The 18,275-nt window shown below is 31.3% G+C and overlaps 2 protein-coding genes across 2 annotated transcripts in view; both read right to left on the reverse strand.

Annotated features, from left to right (window-relative positions):
• Nucleotides 1–1,794, reverse strand: part of LOC125066782 (insulin receptor-like) — a 63,199-nt gene extending 61,405 nt beyond the window's left edge. The window contains exon 1 of the mRNA XM_047675052.1: nucleotides 1,590–1,794. The gene's annotated coding sequence lies outside the window, so the exon portion shown is untranslated. The remainder of the gene's footprint in view (nucleotides 1–1,589) is intronic.
• Nucleotides 1,795–11,803: 10,009 nt separating this feature from the next.
• On the reverse strand, nucleotides 11,804–16,907 carry LOC125077324 (UPF0489 protein C5orf22 homolog). The gene is made up of 4 exons (XM_047689242.1): nucleotides 16,760–16,907; nucleotides 12,595–13,434; nucleotides 12,248–12,493; nucleotides 11,804–12,176 (listed from the first exon to the last, which is right to left on the reverse strand). Exons 2-4 carry the CDS (start codon nucleotides 13,384–13,386, stop codon nucleotides 12,096–12,098), a joined length of 1,119 nt encoding a protein of 372 aa, XP_047545198.1. The 5' UTR covers nucleotides 13,387–13,434; nucleotides 16,760–16,907; the 3' UTR covers nucleotides 11,804–12,095.
• Between the last annotated feature and the right edge of the window lie 1,368 nt (nucleotides 16,908–18,275).

The following is an 18,275-nucleotide window of genomic DNA, read 5'->3' on the forward strand; positions in this document are numbered from 1 at the left end:
CAATTCAAGGCTAACTGCAAAATATTGTTTTCGGTACATTGTTTTGATAAGACTTCAAGGTGTTTGTTGTGTTGCTTGTACGTGTGCGCTTATCGCTACCAGCCAACAGCCTCTGAATGTACAACTTATTATATATTATTTTTAATGAACGATAGATAAAATTAAACATACTTCATCGCAACGTCAACTTGAAATTACAATATTATTACTTAGATTATAGGTGTCATGATACAATATTATGTTTTGTTGTACACAGTATTGACGTGGAAAGTGCAATGTTGTCGGTGTATATATAATATTTATACTTCATTTATTTTGTTTGCAGACCTGAATTTTAATTAGTAAGTAACTATGGAAAGATCTTGTGGTATATTAATGTCACTTCTTACATTTCCAAGCATCCTGTCACCTATCAATCTCCGTCACTCGTCAAGCCGTCACGCTCCCGGTCACTTGTGTGCGGCGCGGGCGCTCTTTCGGTGACGAGTCAGTTATTTATCTTTACCTAACAAAATGCTACAAAGGTAATGGCATTGTAATGAAAGTATTGTGTTTGTGTTTAATGCGTACTCATAAACTATTACGGCTTTCGCTCTACATTTTCGATCAAGCTTACAGATTTCTTTCTAAAAGTTTAACGTAAACGTGCACAAAATGGTCAAACTCCAATCACATCTAACATTTGAAGTACAATTAATTCCGATTGCATTAATTTATAATTTGTAAAAATAATAATACGATTAAAAATAAAGTAAAAGACGTTGAACATTGAAGACTTTTGAACATATTTCTAAGACAGAGGTTTAAGAATTAATTTAAGATATGATTATGGTTTTTTTTTATATAAAAATATAAGCTCATACGCATCCATATATATATATACCTACTAGCAGATTAAATATTGTTAAATGAAATGAATAAATATAAAGTAAATTCGGAAACCTTTTATATTCAACAATACCACATATTTAATCAATATGGTTACTATATACCTATACGGACCTTTTTTAAATTTAATTTTATGACTCTTTACAATGATCTGTGGTTTTATCTTTTAATTTGACAGAGATGTGAATAAATTATTTATCCACGAATCAAAATAAACATTTAAAAACAACGAACGAATAATCGCTAGGGGATATATATACTTATTTTTAAGTCATTATAAATTAAATTAATTGATTCTACAATTAAATTTTGATAAATAAAATAACACTAAAGTGTGTTTTTAATTCGTAATAAAACATTAGTTATTGTTGACAGACCCGGTTTTGATTTTTTATAATATAATTTTACTATCACAATTCAGTGAATAAATAAATAAATAATACGGGATATAGAGCGTGCGTAGCTAGAGTCGCGTTAAAGATTCCGGGCTCAGTTCGCTCCATAGCAAGCGGCTATGCGATGAGACAGACAGACTTGTTTACACCACCGCACCACGTGGTGACCGATTCATATACGCAGTCACGTGGATTTTAACATTTACACCTGTACTATTAAACGTAACGACAAATCTACTCTTCACACGGCATTCATGAACCAGATTAGCCCAGTAGTAATCAGATTGAAAACACATGAAACGCTACCTGAGCTCGGCGCCTGCCGTGTTTGTTTGGCCCCCGCAAAACACTATTACATATAAAAAACGAGGAATAGACAAAACTGAAAACTGTATATTCACTTTGTCACGTCACCAAACACTGGCTGTAAATTTTGTTAATAACAACAACACTGTATTGTAAACACTGCGCGCGATAGAGAGCTGACAACACGAACACAAGTTATCACGAACGACGCGCGCAAAAGACTGGTGGGGTGGCGGAGGGAAGAGGTGCGCGCGGGGCCGTGCCGTCGACCCAGTCGAGGAATGCGGCTCGCCCGTTCTCGCGTGCTTATTTTTTTGGTCGGTCCGGTAGGGCGCGAGGGGACGCGATTGCTCTGAACGAACCTTGGCGCCCATTACTATACTCATTGCTTGTATGCATGCACCCATGCACACGAACTCGAAAGAATTACGACTACATTATATTATATGTAGTTATAATTTATAATATATTTATATTTAGGATATCAACAATGATTATTACTTTTACTTATGATTCAGCTAATGTGAAATATCAAACAAATATTTTTACGCTTAATCTTTTTGCTGCTTTAATTTAATCTTCAAATAAAATATCAAAACTATTTAAACACCAAATATGCATAGATAAACAATTATAAAAATAAAATTACCTAACTGAAGAAACAAAAGTTTGGAGTAAGTTATTCTTGGTACCATATGTATAAAATAAATATTATGTTTGTATTTAATGGATATAAAAATATAGTATACATAATTTTTGTCATATAGTTCTCATATTGAATATTTAATAATATCTTGTTTTAATAGACTATAAAACAATTTCTTATCGAGTATAACTCTAGGCATTCGTAAGTACTTATATGTTTTTTGAGAAATTAATAGCAAATAAAAGGCGAATGACCGGGTCAGTACATTTAAATAAAATAAAAATGCATTTAATTAAGTACTTGACCATATTTTTACCACGTAAGCAATAGTTATTACGTAGAGCTTCGATTGCGTTGAAATCGCCAATAAAAATCAATGTTATTTGGTTACATATTTATGTATATATATAACAAATTCAAAACTTACACGAATAAGATATAAAAGAAAATTAAGACAAGAATAAAATACGTATTACATAAATTATTTTTATTAGTCTTTTTATGTGTCAAAACTATGAAAAAAATCTATTTATTATGCGGCATGGTCTACAAAACTAAAATAAGAATTTTTTTATACTTTAATTTCTTCACGGGTTTTTTAAAGAACTTAACATTACACGAGCGAAACTATTAATTAAACATTTTGTTTGTTTCTGAGCATATATAAACTATGCGCATTAACGATCCTGTAATATTCAAAGTATTTAACTATTAGCTATAAGCGTACCTGGATACCACGGATCTGCCTGATCATAAATTATTTTAAGGCTGATGAAAAAGAGATCTACTAGTGTTAATATGCCACGCACGAGATGCCCCATTCTACTCTATCAACATTTAAAACGTTCCTGACCGGGATGTTTACTTTAGATAACATTTTTTTTTAATATTTATAAAGATAGGCCAAGGCCAATTGGTGACCTTCGCTCATAAACTACAGATTCCTATTGTATTTGTACTGGTGGCATCTGGAGTCTAAATTAGAAATATAAGCCGATTCTCAAACCGTCATCGCCGCAAATCGATTATATATGTTATCTGAGCTTGTAATATCACTAGCTCATTTACCATTAAAACCGGAACATAGCAATTAATACTAAGTCGGTTGTAATGTAACTCGTTAACGAATTCACGTTGAAGGGCTGGCAAAATTATTTAAGAAGTAACAAAGCCCTGGCAATGATAAAAGTTTCTTAGGAAACTTCACTCATATAGGATGGAACTTCGTCTTAGGAGTCTCAACGGCGAGGCATCGCCCTTTCGAGGCAAAATCATTTATAATACTTACTTCACACTTTTGCCATTGGAGAATTGTTAATGAAGGTCTACTACTGTATTCTTCCCCATATACACAAAATGCTTTCTCATTTATTATACGCACAACCAAGGTGTGGATTGATCTTAATCATTCAGTTAATGTGTTCTCTGTTTCGTGAAAATTATAATCCGGGTTTCTATAAGGCAAGAGGGAATGGGCTCCTATATAGCACGGACCAACTTAAACTACATCAGTAATTGGAGTCAAGTGCTAGACATTTCAAAGAAAACTTTGAGTACTTATCAAGGAAATTCTAAAATATGTAAATGATTAAAAAGTACATACGTGCAACGTACGTCGTTACTGAGTTATTAAATTAAACTAGCGTTATGTTTTTTATGTACACATTCCTAACTACCTGCACGTGTAATATAGATCGTGATTTTACACTACAAATCATAAAATTAAAATTTAATGATTTATAATAAATATTTTAGAGTCTAATCTCTTAATATTTTCTGTAACTTAAGTTTGTTGAAATCTTTGTTGTTGATTGCAAACCATAATAGAATGGACATCAAATTTAGATATTTTTTTTTAATATTTATTTATTAATGAAAACGAAAAAGTGTTAATATTTTTTCTGGTTTTAAATTCAAATAATTTAAGTGATCATAAAAATGTCTTTGTCTGTTTCACCAAGATAATTATGATGTTTCATGAACAATTTCGATCACTGCGGTTTTTCTCAACGGAGACTAATATATACGCAAACTCAAATGCAATCTCTATTTCCCCCCTCTTATAATCCAATGGGATGCCTTTCCATCCAACACAAATGAAGACAGTACAGAAAAAGTACCGCAGAGCGCTTAACATTAAAATGTTATTTCTATGTAAGAGGGCTAAATAGGTAAGTATGTGCCTTATTTTTATTCCTAGTAAGGTATTATTAAGAACTGTTATAAACGAATATACATACAACTATAATGTTGTATGGCTTGCCTTACGTTTGTGTCTATGACATTTTTTCCGCCATTATTGTCAGCAACGTATATGTACCGTATTATTTGCTTATTTTAGAGTCGCTGAAATTAAAACAAGTAAACTGTTCAATAGAAATACTTACCGAAATCTCGAACTATAAAGTTATTTTCTTATTTTAAAAAATTAGTCATGTGTTACGGATTCCTTAATTTTGTTTTAACATACTAAAAAAGAGTCATCAAATTGTATAACAATTTAATAACAACATTCCTAAGACTAATAAGTCGTTACCTCGACTACGAATTTTAGATAGTATTGGTCACAGACGTACTGGTTTTTGTAAATAGATTATTAAATTTTAATTGAAACGTATTTTTTGTACAGTACAGTCAAGTTTTACAAATGTGAATTTTTGTAAACATCTGTGTACACAAATGATACTATTTCGACATTGACCGATTCACCTTTTTCTCATTGCTTAATATCGGAAGATAATTATTTTCTACATATATAAGTAGAATAGGTATCTATACTTCTATACTAATATTATAAGGAGTTCAAATTTATTTATTTATATGTAGGGTAAGCTCCGGAGTGCTATAGATAACAAATAATATTTATATCATATTATTTTCTTTATTAATAAATTGCACCCATGCTTGCTTGCTTTCTGCCCAATATTATAAATCAAAATCAAAATATTTTTTACTCAAGTAGGCATTTTAGAATTCATGTTAAAGTGTTGAATTTAATGTAAAACTACCACCAGTTCGGAAAGTAATTCTACCGAAAACAACCGCCAAGAAACTCAGTAGTTACTCTTTTCTAACATTTTAATTACGGAGTAGGTCAATAAAATGCTATTACATTTATATATGTATATCCTGCTTAGAAATCCACAAAATACAAAGTCCACGCTTGTCTATCATCAATATGCCTTATTTATCGATGTTTTTTTGACGTAAGCTTTAATAGGTCAAGTTAAAAAGGCATTTTAGAATTCATGTTAAAGTGTTGAATTTAATGTAAAACTACCACCAGTTCGGAAAGTAATTCTACCGAAAACAACCGCCAAGAAACTCAGTAGTTACTCTTTTCTAACATTTTAATTACGGAGTAGGTCAATAAAATGCTATTACATTTATATATGTATATCCTGCTTAGAAATCCACAAAATACAAAGTCCACGCTTGTCTATCATCAATATGCCTTATTTATCGATGTTTTTTTGACGTAAGCTTTAATAGGTCAAGTTAAAAAGGCATTTTAGAATTCATGTTAAAGTGTTGAATTTAATGTAAAACTACCACCAGTTCGGAAAGTAATTCTACCGAAAACAACCGCCAAGAAACTCAGTAGTTACTCTTTTCTAACATTTTAATTACGGAGTAGGTCAATAAAATGCTATTACATTTATATATGTATATCCTGCTTAGAAATCCACAAAATACAAAGTCCACGCTTGTCTATTATCAATATGCCTTATTTATCGATGTTTTTTTGACGTAAGCTTTAATAGGTCAAGTTAAAAATAACTATGGATTATAGAAACTAATAACATGCCCCAAGAAGGATGTATTAACTTTGCGAAGTCGCAAACTAGGTTTTATTAGTTTATCTTTCCTCCTCGTGTCTACACGAGATGAAAATGATTGTCACAGTTTCTTAAAAAAAGATGTATATTATTGTTAATACACATAATAGTGTTGTAAGCATATAGTGAAGCAATTTTATGAAAAACATCCCGAAGGGAGAAATTAATTTGCTATCCTTAAAAAATCCTACATTAATTATTAAATAGTTTTTACAATATTTTTTTTTTAAACAAAATAATACAGATAAAAACAATATAGATCATAAGGTAGGAGGAGGGATTCTATACTAAGAATTTAACATAAATAGTTTTCTTTAAGCGCCTGCATTTAATAGTTGTTTCAATTGTAATAATTGTTTCAAAAAAACACTACGAGTCAAGTACCTTTATAATTAATGCGTATCAAAATTTTAACTTATATTTAATTTTTAACTTGTATTTTATTAATGTATACATCCTAAGTAAGCCAGGAGTCAGCCGCTTCAGTGAACACTAAAAAGTGAATACATTTCAAACCATACAATTTAATTACAAACAGAAAAACTTTTCGAGACAATATCTGCAAGCAGTAGGTACCAACGTTAGATTTCGGAAAACTTTTCTGTAATTTTTATTATAAGTCTGGGGAAGATGCTGCAAAATACCAGGGCACCGCTTTGGAATCCGCCTCGCCGATGATGTTTTTAACAGTGAGGTTTTACCGGCACTTGTTGTAATTGAGACGAGGCAGTTATTGCTGCACCCTAGTTATTTAACAATCTTTATATATTAAATTATTATAGTTGGATCGCAGGCTTATCGTTTGATATAGCTTAATCCAGGTCATTAGTAATTCCACAAGGATAAGTTTACTTACTTAACTTAACTAGAGTAGTACCGATGTATATCGGTGAAAGTTAATACCATCAGCTTCATAAACGTTAATAAAAAATAAATGAAAAGGTGTTGATTGTATTAACGATAAATTCAGGTGTTTCGTACGACATTTCATGACATGAATCGGGTTTCGTATAACGCATCAGTAAGCAGCTTTGTTATCTTACAAGTAGGCGCCACAGCTTATCAACTGTCCCATTGAAAAACAAGGTTTACGCATGCAACGTTTATCAATGAAAGCAAGTTTTTCCTTATCGTACACCGGGGTTTGCACCGAATGCCTGCACAAGTATTTATGAAGTGCCTCACTGAAATATAGCAATTACTTGTTTATTTATGAATACAGGACAATGAATTACTTTGACAACAATCGCTTCGATACTTATGATTACAGCGAAAGGAGTGATTCCTGCTTCTATTTAGTACGTATTTTACAATATTGTTAGTAATCGTTTATAAAAAATTTACTAAAATTGTAGCTGCAATTATAGAAGCTCAGTTCGTAAAACTAACACCTGGAGCATAAATTATAATTGTTATTATTACATATTTTATCAAATATTCATTCATATTTAATGATTTCGAAAACATAAAGAAATTAATAAAATTAAAAAATATATATAATTATTATATTTTCTGTTTATCTCAAAGTTGATATAAGCATTACGAGAATTGTTCAATTTAATCATAGTTAGAGACAATACCGGATGTCTATCTAGGTACTAAATATACTTAGTCATCTGACTTTAAGTTTTATTATAAACTTCCAAGAAAAACATACCTATTCAAGTTTAATAAACAACGTTGGTATTAAGTTAAACGTGAAAAAATATGTTTTTAAATATTTACTATAACTATCAATACTTATCGGAACGTAATTATATGTAAACGATATCATTTACATGTTATAATATTATGTAAATATGTAATCTTACGTCACACGAGAACCTATCTGTTTCTGATGAAAGCTAATTGTGAATTTCTAAATATTTTAGCACTGTCTTCGACTTCAGACATTATTAAGCCAATGTTTAGTTTCATTAGCTTTTAAATAATATATTCTTATTTTATCTAACGAGATTTTGTAGTTCTCGTTTGACTAGTATTCATTTAAAATCAACTGCTTAAATAATTTTAAAGCCGGTTTTAATTATTAATATAGGTACTACGTAATTATTACCGAGATGCTTCAATAATAATAATTCAGATAGCTCATCTTACGATTGCAGTTTCATATCCTGATAAGAGCGTTACTGGTTTTAAGCGTTTCAAATATAAACAAATGTTCACAAATAATTTTAAACATTATTAATTGTCAATAAAAATAATAATATTATATTACTTACTTACATATAAAATTAGCGTTTTGTCGTACAGACCAGTTTGATATGAAATATCGCCTCTTTGGTTAAGAATTGCAAATTCAAATTTATAAATTCATTTAGCTGGTACATTTGAGTTTTGAAAACAGTATTTCATTTGTTTTTCTCCTCATAATTTTTTTCTTTGGCGTCGCTTTTCACCGCACAATGGAAAACAAGAAATATCAGTATATAACGAGTACGAGTTCTACCGTGACACCAGTGCTGCAGAAACAGCTCGAAGGATTAATGGTGTGTACAGCGCTGGTGTCGCAAAAAGAGCATGGTACGTTTTTGGTTTCAACGTTCGTTCTGGAAATTTCATTTGGAAGAATTAAAGGTTATTGTGGAAGCGAGTCCAACACAAAGCACTTCAGAGATAGCTGCAGGCTTCGGGGTAAGTGATAAAACTGTATTAATCCACTTGAAGCAATGCAGGAAATTAAAAAAACTAGAACGATGGGTACCACATGAATTGAGTGAATCGAACTTGCAAATACGTGTCGACTACAGTGTTATTTTGCTCAACCGACACAATAATGAAGGGATTTTAAATCGAATCATTACTTGAAAAGTGGATGAAAAGTTAATACTGTACGATAATCTGGTACGCGCGTCGCAAGACTGAACCCTAGAGACCCAGCCAAATACTGCCCTAAACGAAAATTGACTTAGAAAAAGTTAAAGCCAAACGAATACGGCAGATATCTATTGTCAGCAACTGCAAACCATGAAGGAAGAACTAGCTGCTAAACAACCGAGATTGGTCAATTGCTCTAGGTCACTGCTGCTTCACGACATTGCAAGACCACATACTGCACAACAAACAACCACTAAGTTAGATGAGCTACAATAGGAATGTCTGCGACATCCATTCATCCATCCGTACTCCCCGGACCTTGCTCCAACAGATTACCATTCTTTCCGGAATTTGGACAACTTTTTATAAGGAAAAAAATTCAACTCCGATGCGGCAGTCCAAACCGCCTTTAAAGAGTTAACAACGGTACATATTTTGATTAATAAAATATATTTTACAAAAAAAATGACATTATATTCCTTCTCCACAAAACGCCAATTACATCTGTAAGGACCTAATACATTTCTCAATATGATAAACTAACCAATGAGACACTCACAGACGACATGTTTAATTGCCTGTTTAGTTGTTAATTGACGTTTTATATTGTATACTGGAAATAGGGGAGGCCTCCCTCCCAAAGCCTGGTTTGATGACTTCCTGACCGATTACGACCACGGCGGCAAATCTCAAAAAGACTAGACACCTACAGAGGTTGACGTATTATAATGGACACATATTTGCACAAACACAGGTGCACCCTCCATCCTCTCAATCTCATAATTCGATGGATTAGCAAATATGATAGGACCGCAAAGTGTTTAGGCGCAGGACCAAAGAACGGTTTTACGTGCTTTCCGAGGAATGGAAGTGTACACACTTCCAAATTCCAAACTCCGGGTATGGAGATCGGCCTGAAATTTTCTCAACAGAAAAACCCAATAACCCTTTTTATCTAAGGCCTTATATCTATCTAGTCGCTAGACCAAATACAGTCAAACACAGTAATTCCGATGCAAAGGCAAACACCAATACCGAAATTCAAAGAGATTCAGGATTGTCATATCCATCTGCTTTTCAAAGCACGGTAGTGTAAAACTCACCAATAACTTTCAAATGGTCCGACCCCATATTTGAAACTGCTGACTTATATACGCTAGCATTTAGTCGAGTTATCATGTGATACATATACTTCCCTATTATTGAACAAATGAAGTGTATAAAGAACTGTAAAATACCAGAGTACTCTTCATATCCCTACTGAAGTAAAGATATAAGTATTTAATGCCAACTTCAAAGCCACAAACGTACACGTAGGTGTTGTTTTCCATTAGCGCTATTTATTGGATTTAATTGATAATTTTCCAGACGTGGTTGTCGCATGATGTAATTCATCGTTAATAATGAAACTCGAGTGTTCTACTTCGATGTGCAGTTGACCCCAATCGCCCCCAATCGAAGGACTAAATTGTTTGCTCGATCAATGGTATTATGATCAAAAACACAATATATTATTTACTTATTAAATTTTGATGACATTGTTGGTTAAAATCATTTAATTTTGTGCGTTAGTTACAAGAGGTTTCTACCTCTTGTAAATCACATTTGAATAGTCATGATACACTTGAATTAATAACTATCTAAATAAAAAATTAAACCGAATTGAGAACCTCCTCCTTTTTCAAGTCGGTTAAAAACATAGTTGTTCGAGGACACAGTAGCTCTTTTAATGCGCATTAAAGTAATGTCTGGAGATCACTTTTAAGAAACGATTTTGTTTTTCATTATAAGAACAATATATATTATTATCATTTCGTAAAACAATAACGTAGATTAAATATAAAAGAAAAGTAATATGTGCAAAGGTCTGTCCTTAAATCACATTAACCTTATGGCAAATAGCTCCATCTCCTCCAGACAATATTACTACGTAGTACCTCCATAGACATAGTAACAACGGTTACGTCTTAATAAACCCTAAATATGTAAACATATGTAATATTAATATATAAGTTAGACAACTAACTGATATTGACAAATAACTGTCTAGTATATTTTGGTTATTTTCATAAAACTTTGGGGTAACGAGACAGATAACTCTGTATCTAAAATGATGAAAAAAAGGAACTATTGAGTTTTTTGCAAGATAATTTCGGTAGGATTGCGATCACATTGCGAACCAGTGGTGACTTTACGTTTTAATTAAAGTCAAAGTCAAAGTCAAAGTCAAAGTCAAAGTCAAAGTCAAAAATCTTTATTCAATATAGAAGTGTTTGCACTTGCTTATTGATTGTCAAAAATCTACCACCGGTTCGGAATTTAGCACCTCGGACCTGAGAAGAACCGGCGAAAGAAACTCAGCGGGATATATTATATTAAAAGTATGTACTTATAAAAACATACTTGAATGATTTATATTTTGATTTTATTTTATGAGTACAAGATATACTCATCGTTTCCTTATTGAATATACTGCTCTGCTCCATATAATCTAGATACTAATTTGTTTTTGCTAATTAATCTGACCTGAGCAGCGTTGACAACGAAACTTGCTAAACATTCGTGACTTTCAGCAACCCTTTTAGCTATTGTTGTGATAATTAAATAAGCACGTTACCAATAACTTACAAGGACCTTAATAAAAATAAATAATATGGTGGCAATAATTGATATAATGTTATTATGTTTTTTTATTTTATAATTATTGATGGTCAAGCAATGCTCTTACGTGGAATCAAAGAAAGTATTTTCCTTCAATTAGAACTTTAGTACGATCTTTGCTTGTCATTAAACTGACTTACGATACTAACTGCGAACATTAAATCGGACCACAATAATATAGAGTACTGATGGTTGGAGATAGAACAATTGATGAGTGGGAATTTCTCGGCTTTAATAATAAAAAATGCGAATTAATTAAGACATTGATTTATTATAAATTTTTATAGTAACAATTAAGCGAAACAGTATTTATTATATTAAATAAAACAATATTATCTATGTACTTAGCTGGGGTGATGCAACATTATAAGAAAGTAATAAATTTCCATACATAAAAATGAAAACTACTACTATTTAATGTAACCTGTAGTAAAGAATAAGTCAACAATAAAACTCTTTTTTATTTAAGTACTTAGAAATAGGATATATTTATTTATATTTTCTTATTAAGCTACAACAAGAACCATATTATTCACAAGTATTTTACAAATAATGAAGTATGGGGCTGTCCGTGTCGTACACTTCTTTAAGAACTTGTGTTACTAACGACTGAATGTAATTAATCTGAAAAAAATGACACATTACAGTCTTAAAATATGATCATGTAAATACTTAATTTCGAGTCATAAACTTACTTGATGCGGGGGACAGTATCCATCGTCAGTGGATCGCGCTACGGTTATCATAATAGGTGGGGGGATATTTTTCAAAAACGTCCTTAGTGTATTATTTACAGTTTCTTCTATGTCTTCTTCAGTGCTTATATGGTGAGGCAAACCTCCCTGATCTCGAGTACAGCCTCCAGTAAATATCATCCACCAATCAGGTTTTTCGCCTAACCTCTGTGCCTCTGCTTCCACGACTTCTTTTAAATTACATACCTGCATCAAGTTGATGGATTTATATTTTTTTTATAATTATAATTTTACATGTCAAAGTACAAGTACCTACAAGTTATACAATTCAATTTTCAATGGTATACCTTATGATATAGTTCTGATTTCGGTCCTTTGTATCCTTTTAAATCAAAATTCTGTTCCAAATATTCAAACAGTTCTTGCAGTTCCACCAATTGTTGTTCTCTCGATTTACACAATTCTTTACATGTTTTCTCATCGTTAGCCTGTGGGATGTTAAAGCCAAATATGGGTTCCAGCTGATCATACAGCTTTATTTGGTCATACATATTAAGAAATGGGTTCGATGTACTGAAAAAATCTAAATCAATATCAAGCACATAGGGTTCACAAATATCAAGACATTTTATTTTGTTTTTTATGCTTTCTTCGTTTTTCTCGCTAAGTTCTGCAACAGTTAATGTAAACTTTCTTTCGTTGATCAATTGCGGGGAATACAATGCATCAGACATATAGTAAGGCTCTTTACTGTCTACACGAAGTAAGCCTGTTTCAGGGTGGTCTCCAACGTGAATTATGCGAGAGCCATCCGCAAATTGTTTCGCCCACGGCGGTCGCAGCCATACTACACGACTTATATGGCCGGCCGCCGCCGCGGGTACAATCCAATTTTCTATTTGTAATAATGGCAAAACTTTTCTTCCGGCCCGAGCGTCCTCTCCTTTCAATTTACGATCTATAAGCATGTCTGGGTGAGCATCTAGATGTACTAAGGTTGTACCTTCTAAGGGTAGCTTTTTTCCACCAATAGCCGAATATATAAATTTTAAAACTTCATTGTGTTCCTCTACCACATAAACGGGAATCTTTTTAAAGCTTTTTAACGGTGATCTTAAATTAGTTTTAGCAGGATCCATATTTATATGCTAATTATACACACAGTAAGTGCTGGTATATTTTTTTAACTGAAATGAAATGAAAATATTATTTAACTTGCTTTTTAAGTATTATATTATACTTATAATAAAAACTGTGGTGTTATCGTTATAATGTACCAAAAAGATAGTTAGTTTCGGATTTACAAAATTAGTCTTGATTAAGTTGGTCTCTCTAAGACGTGTAAAAATAGCTTTTTTAAGGTATTAGTAACCATAAAATCGTCTATAATCTCTGCGTAACTGTATTGCGTACTTCAAATAAAGGTCAAGGTCTAGTGTCGAAAGAAATCAAGAGAAAAGTTCCAACCCCAACGTCTTACTGCGTACTAAGTACTTCAACCTGTTTATCTTTAGCGTACAAAATGTAACAAGAAATGACATTGATAAAGTGGAAGGAATACAATAATATACAAACAATATGTGGGTAAACTAAATTTATTACTCGCGACGCTATAAGTATGCGTCACTAAATGTCAATAAAGGAGCTATTAATATTTCGATTTCTTTCTAGAGTGCCATTATAGTAATCATGTTTGTATTGTGGGGTCATGTTCTATTGTCCCGAGTGGACAAGAAATCGTAAGGATATTAGTGCATAGTCACATTATAGTATAGGCTGTTATTGCTCGAGAGGCTGGGCAAAAATGTAACTTAAAGTACGTACGTACATATAGCCTATTCCAATGAAAGTAGGAAAAAAGATAAACAAACCTTAGATTTACCTATATCATGCGATTTGCTAATAACTCAGTTATATTGTGCTCTATTAAGAGTTTATGATTAATATATATTTATTTACAGTACAACACAATTACAATTAACTACTTATTTTCACTTTAATTTTACTTTCAAAATTCCGATATTAGTTTTAAACGCTCTATGATATCGCGTCAATGTGCTGTCAAATATTGTTTATTTGGGGTTTTTTAGAGTATACGTATAAATTTATTTATTTACAGAGGTAATCACAGGAACTAAACATCTAATTGTAAAATAATCACCGATAGAAAGCAACATTATTCTTAAGTATATAGGTTACATGTCATATCGTGGTCTTTATTCATAATCTGCACCCGTGAAAAACCGGGTGGATGGATAATGTAAAAATAAAGAGACGAACTAAAATACAAATTACATTCTATTTGTTAATGCACGCCGATAATTCAACGCGCACCACGATGAGTGAACAGATCTATATTCATTTATTTCAGGACACTCAAATTTCATGTCCTTTATTTTTATTTTATCTACTTAATAATAAAATAAGTACATATGTGTCATTTTCATATCTTACATAATTTTTAGAATAATATACGAAAATTGACAAAAGTGGATTCTTTATCAGAGGGTGATTAACTTTTATCATGAGAAGCTCAAAGTCTAAATACTTCCTAAAACGAGATCATCCGGCAGCGCGATGCGTAGATGCGCAGTGCTATCGCTAGAATTGGAGGAATGGGTAGAGAAGGGGAGGAGTGTTGTGACGGCTCCCAGGGTCGATATAGCGCGTCACTGACGTCACTACGCTACTACACCCGTCCAAACATACCCCCCGCACTTGTCTTCCCCCGTGACCTATTGCGCTGTTACGCCCACCTGGGTCAAGGCGCAAAAATGGCATAGGTTCCGCCCGGATTTTATAAGTAGGTTTTTTTACTTACTTACTATTTATTTTCAATTTAAGAAAACAGTTTAAATAATTTATTTTAAACATCTCTAGAAAATACTTTTGTTTTTTTTTGTCATAAGGTTACATAAATACAATTAGTAACTGTTCTAATTATATTTCTTCAAAGTTTTCTGTTTATTTATTTTTTTATGTTATGAATGTATTTTTATCAAAAGTATTATTGTAAATTTTTAGTAATAATTATTTAATTCTATTGCATCAGTATCACACTGCTTCCCATTTATTTTGTTATAATTATTATGTTAAATTTACATTTATTAACAAAAATAGAACAACTTTTTCAACAAATTGAATTTGAATTAATTGTTTTTAAAGATAGAAATAACCTTGTATAAATTCTACATTCATAGATACAACTTCCTATTTTTACGGCCATTTTCTACCAAAAAAAATCTGTCACGTTAGATATGATAACATAATTTGTTAATCATCATTCTTCATTACTATCCTAGCTATTTAATATTATATACCAATAAAACTGCTAAGGAGATTATCGCCATGTATTATGTGCTAATACCGTCTCTGGAAAACATAATTTAATAACATAGATGCTAATTAGATAGATCCTTATTGAAGTAATAAGACATTTTTTTAAATGTTTGCAGTAACTAAATGTTACATTTTCCTTTTTTTTAGTTGAAACCAGTTGATTGTGAGATATTAAAATATATACTATATTAAAATAAATACACTAAAAGAATATGCCTAACGAGCAGTATGACTTGCATTACAAATATATATATATACAATGATGTTACAATACAACAGTGTTGACTGTCACAATATTTTGTATATATATAATTTTTTCCTTTGTCAATCCTTAAATAAATCTGTTTGTCTGTAGCAAAATTTGTTAAAACTCAATATGAAGCTTGAACTCTAAGGACGGACTAAGGCTACTTTATTATATGCATATATCTAACATGCAGGCGAAGCCATTGGCAAAAACTATTAATATTGCTATTCTAATCAAGTACATTTCTTCTCAATATTTTTGGAATAGAATGATAACATGTATTCTTTTAATGTATATCAGACTTTAATAACACTAATAATATTTTTTATTTCGATTCAAGCTGAACATGTTCAATTATTTTATGGATGACATCAATCTAACAATAATTTGTTGCTTGTCTTTAGCTATATACATGCTATCCAGCATCATCCAAACATATTACTCAAATTAAATAAATTGAATATTTAAAGTACAATAAATAACCCATGAAAAACTGCATATAAGACTAAAGTACTTAAAATAAAAATATGGACTATTATGATATATATTTATGGTGATAAATTTCTTATTTGATTGGAATTGATTATTCTGTTATTGCGTTAGATTAAAATCACAACAACATATTTCTTTTCTTTCGAAACGCGACCAATAAGTACCTTATAAATTTATTCAAATCATATTAAGGACCTCTGGCCTTGTTACGCTCTTTTAACCAACATAATCATGGTTTCATTTTTGTATAGATTAATAGAATAAAGATATTATAACATATAAAGGTCATATTTGTTACTTGATTAATAATAGAAAATTAATCAATAATTTTTACTAACTTCAGGACGAGAAATTGTAAACGAAATAGATGTTAAATATTTAAAAAATCTTCACTTAATTTAATATGAGTTAATGTTATTATAATTTATACAAACCTGCTAAACTATATGTAAATTGCTTAAAAATAAAATCACTATGATATAAATTGGCTCATCAGTTGTTACTAATGAATACCGAATACTGTTAATATTAAATGTCAGTGTCAGTGTCAAAGACACACTCAGGGCTGTCAAGTGCCAGTAGAGCTATAGCCTATTGTAAGTAGGAAAAAAGATAAACAAAGCTTAAATTTACGTATTTCATGCGATTTGCTAATAACTCGTCTATGTTGTGCACTACTAAGAGTTTATGATTTATATATCTTTATTAATAGTATAACACTACTGCACTTAACCACTTATTTTCACTTTAATTTTACTGGAAGTAAAATTAAAGTGAAAATAAGTGGTAAATAAATTCTGATAACTGTTTCGTCGACGTTCAAAACGCCATTTTTTCGCAAACCCATAGTGAATAATCATAGATTAATCAAGCTATCGATCAATGATATCGCGTCTATTTGTTGTCAAATGTTGTTTATTTGGCTTTTTTCCTGTTATGATTGGAATAGAGTACATATAACTTATTTTATCCCGCAGGATCACTGAAATATACAGACTCAATGAAATCTTCAAATCAAACCATAGAGCACATTAATACAGCCTTTTAAATACAATATTCGAATGAAAGTTAAATCACTAATTATTTAATATACAAATTATCAATCAATTTTCTTATCAAGCGCACTTTCTCATTTTGTTTAATTAGAATTTACATTCGTGTGAAGCTAGAAGGTAGGTGACTTGTATTTATAATCCGAGATAACGCAGATATGTCATCATCAAATAAGATAAATAATTGGCTTCAAAAATTTCATTACCAAATAATTTTATATCAGATAAAGTAGTTTGGTTGCCTATACTGCCTAATAGATAATCTAGCCATGCAACGATCAGCCAAAATTAAGACCTTTGAACCTTGTTTTTATTTAATGGTTGTCCTCAATGCAAGTCCACCATTATAAGTAACGGCCTTCAGCACTCCGCTTATAACCTCTTTAACTTTTATCTTTATTGAGAAAATATTTTAAATATATCTCATTACATGAGAAGTGGTCACGGCTTACAAACAGGTGACAAAATCTGCCAACCTATATCATAAATATATATTCTCATAGATTGACCGCCAGTTTTTGACATTAATTTTGAGCAAAGGCCGAGTTACCAATCTGATTTAAACACTATATCTATTAGTTCTATTAAAAGTATCAAAACTATTAAATCTTCTTGCGTGAATAACGTTTTGGGCCTTCGAAAACATTTTTATGAAGTAATGCATATTGTGTGTGATGTGATTTTATACTATCAACATTTTCGTCATATCAAGTATCAAACCAGTAAAATGGGTTACACCTTAATTTCAATAATAATGGTGGATGGGTGATTTGTGTGATTGGTGTAGCAGTAATTAATAACACTCAACTAAATTCTTAAGATTCAAGAGTCTCAAATTATTAGTTTATTTCACATATTGTGATAAACAATTGCTTATTACTCTAAATGGTAGCTTTAG

This window comes from Vanessa atalanta, chromosome 1 (genome assembly GCF_905147765.1).
Source record: "Vanessa atalanta chromosome 1, ilVanAtal1.2, whole genome shotgun sequence".
NCBI classification, from domain to species: Eukaryota; Metazoa; Arthropoda; class Insecta; order Lepidoptera; family Nymphalidae; genus Vanessa; species Vanessa atalanta.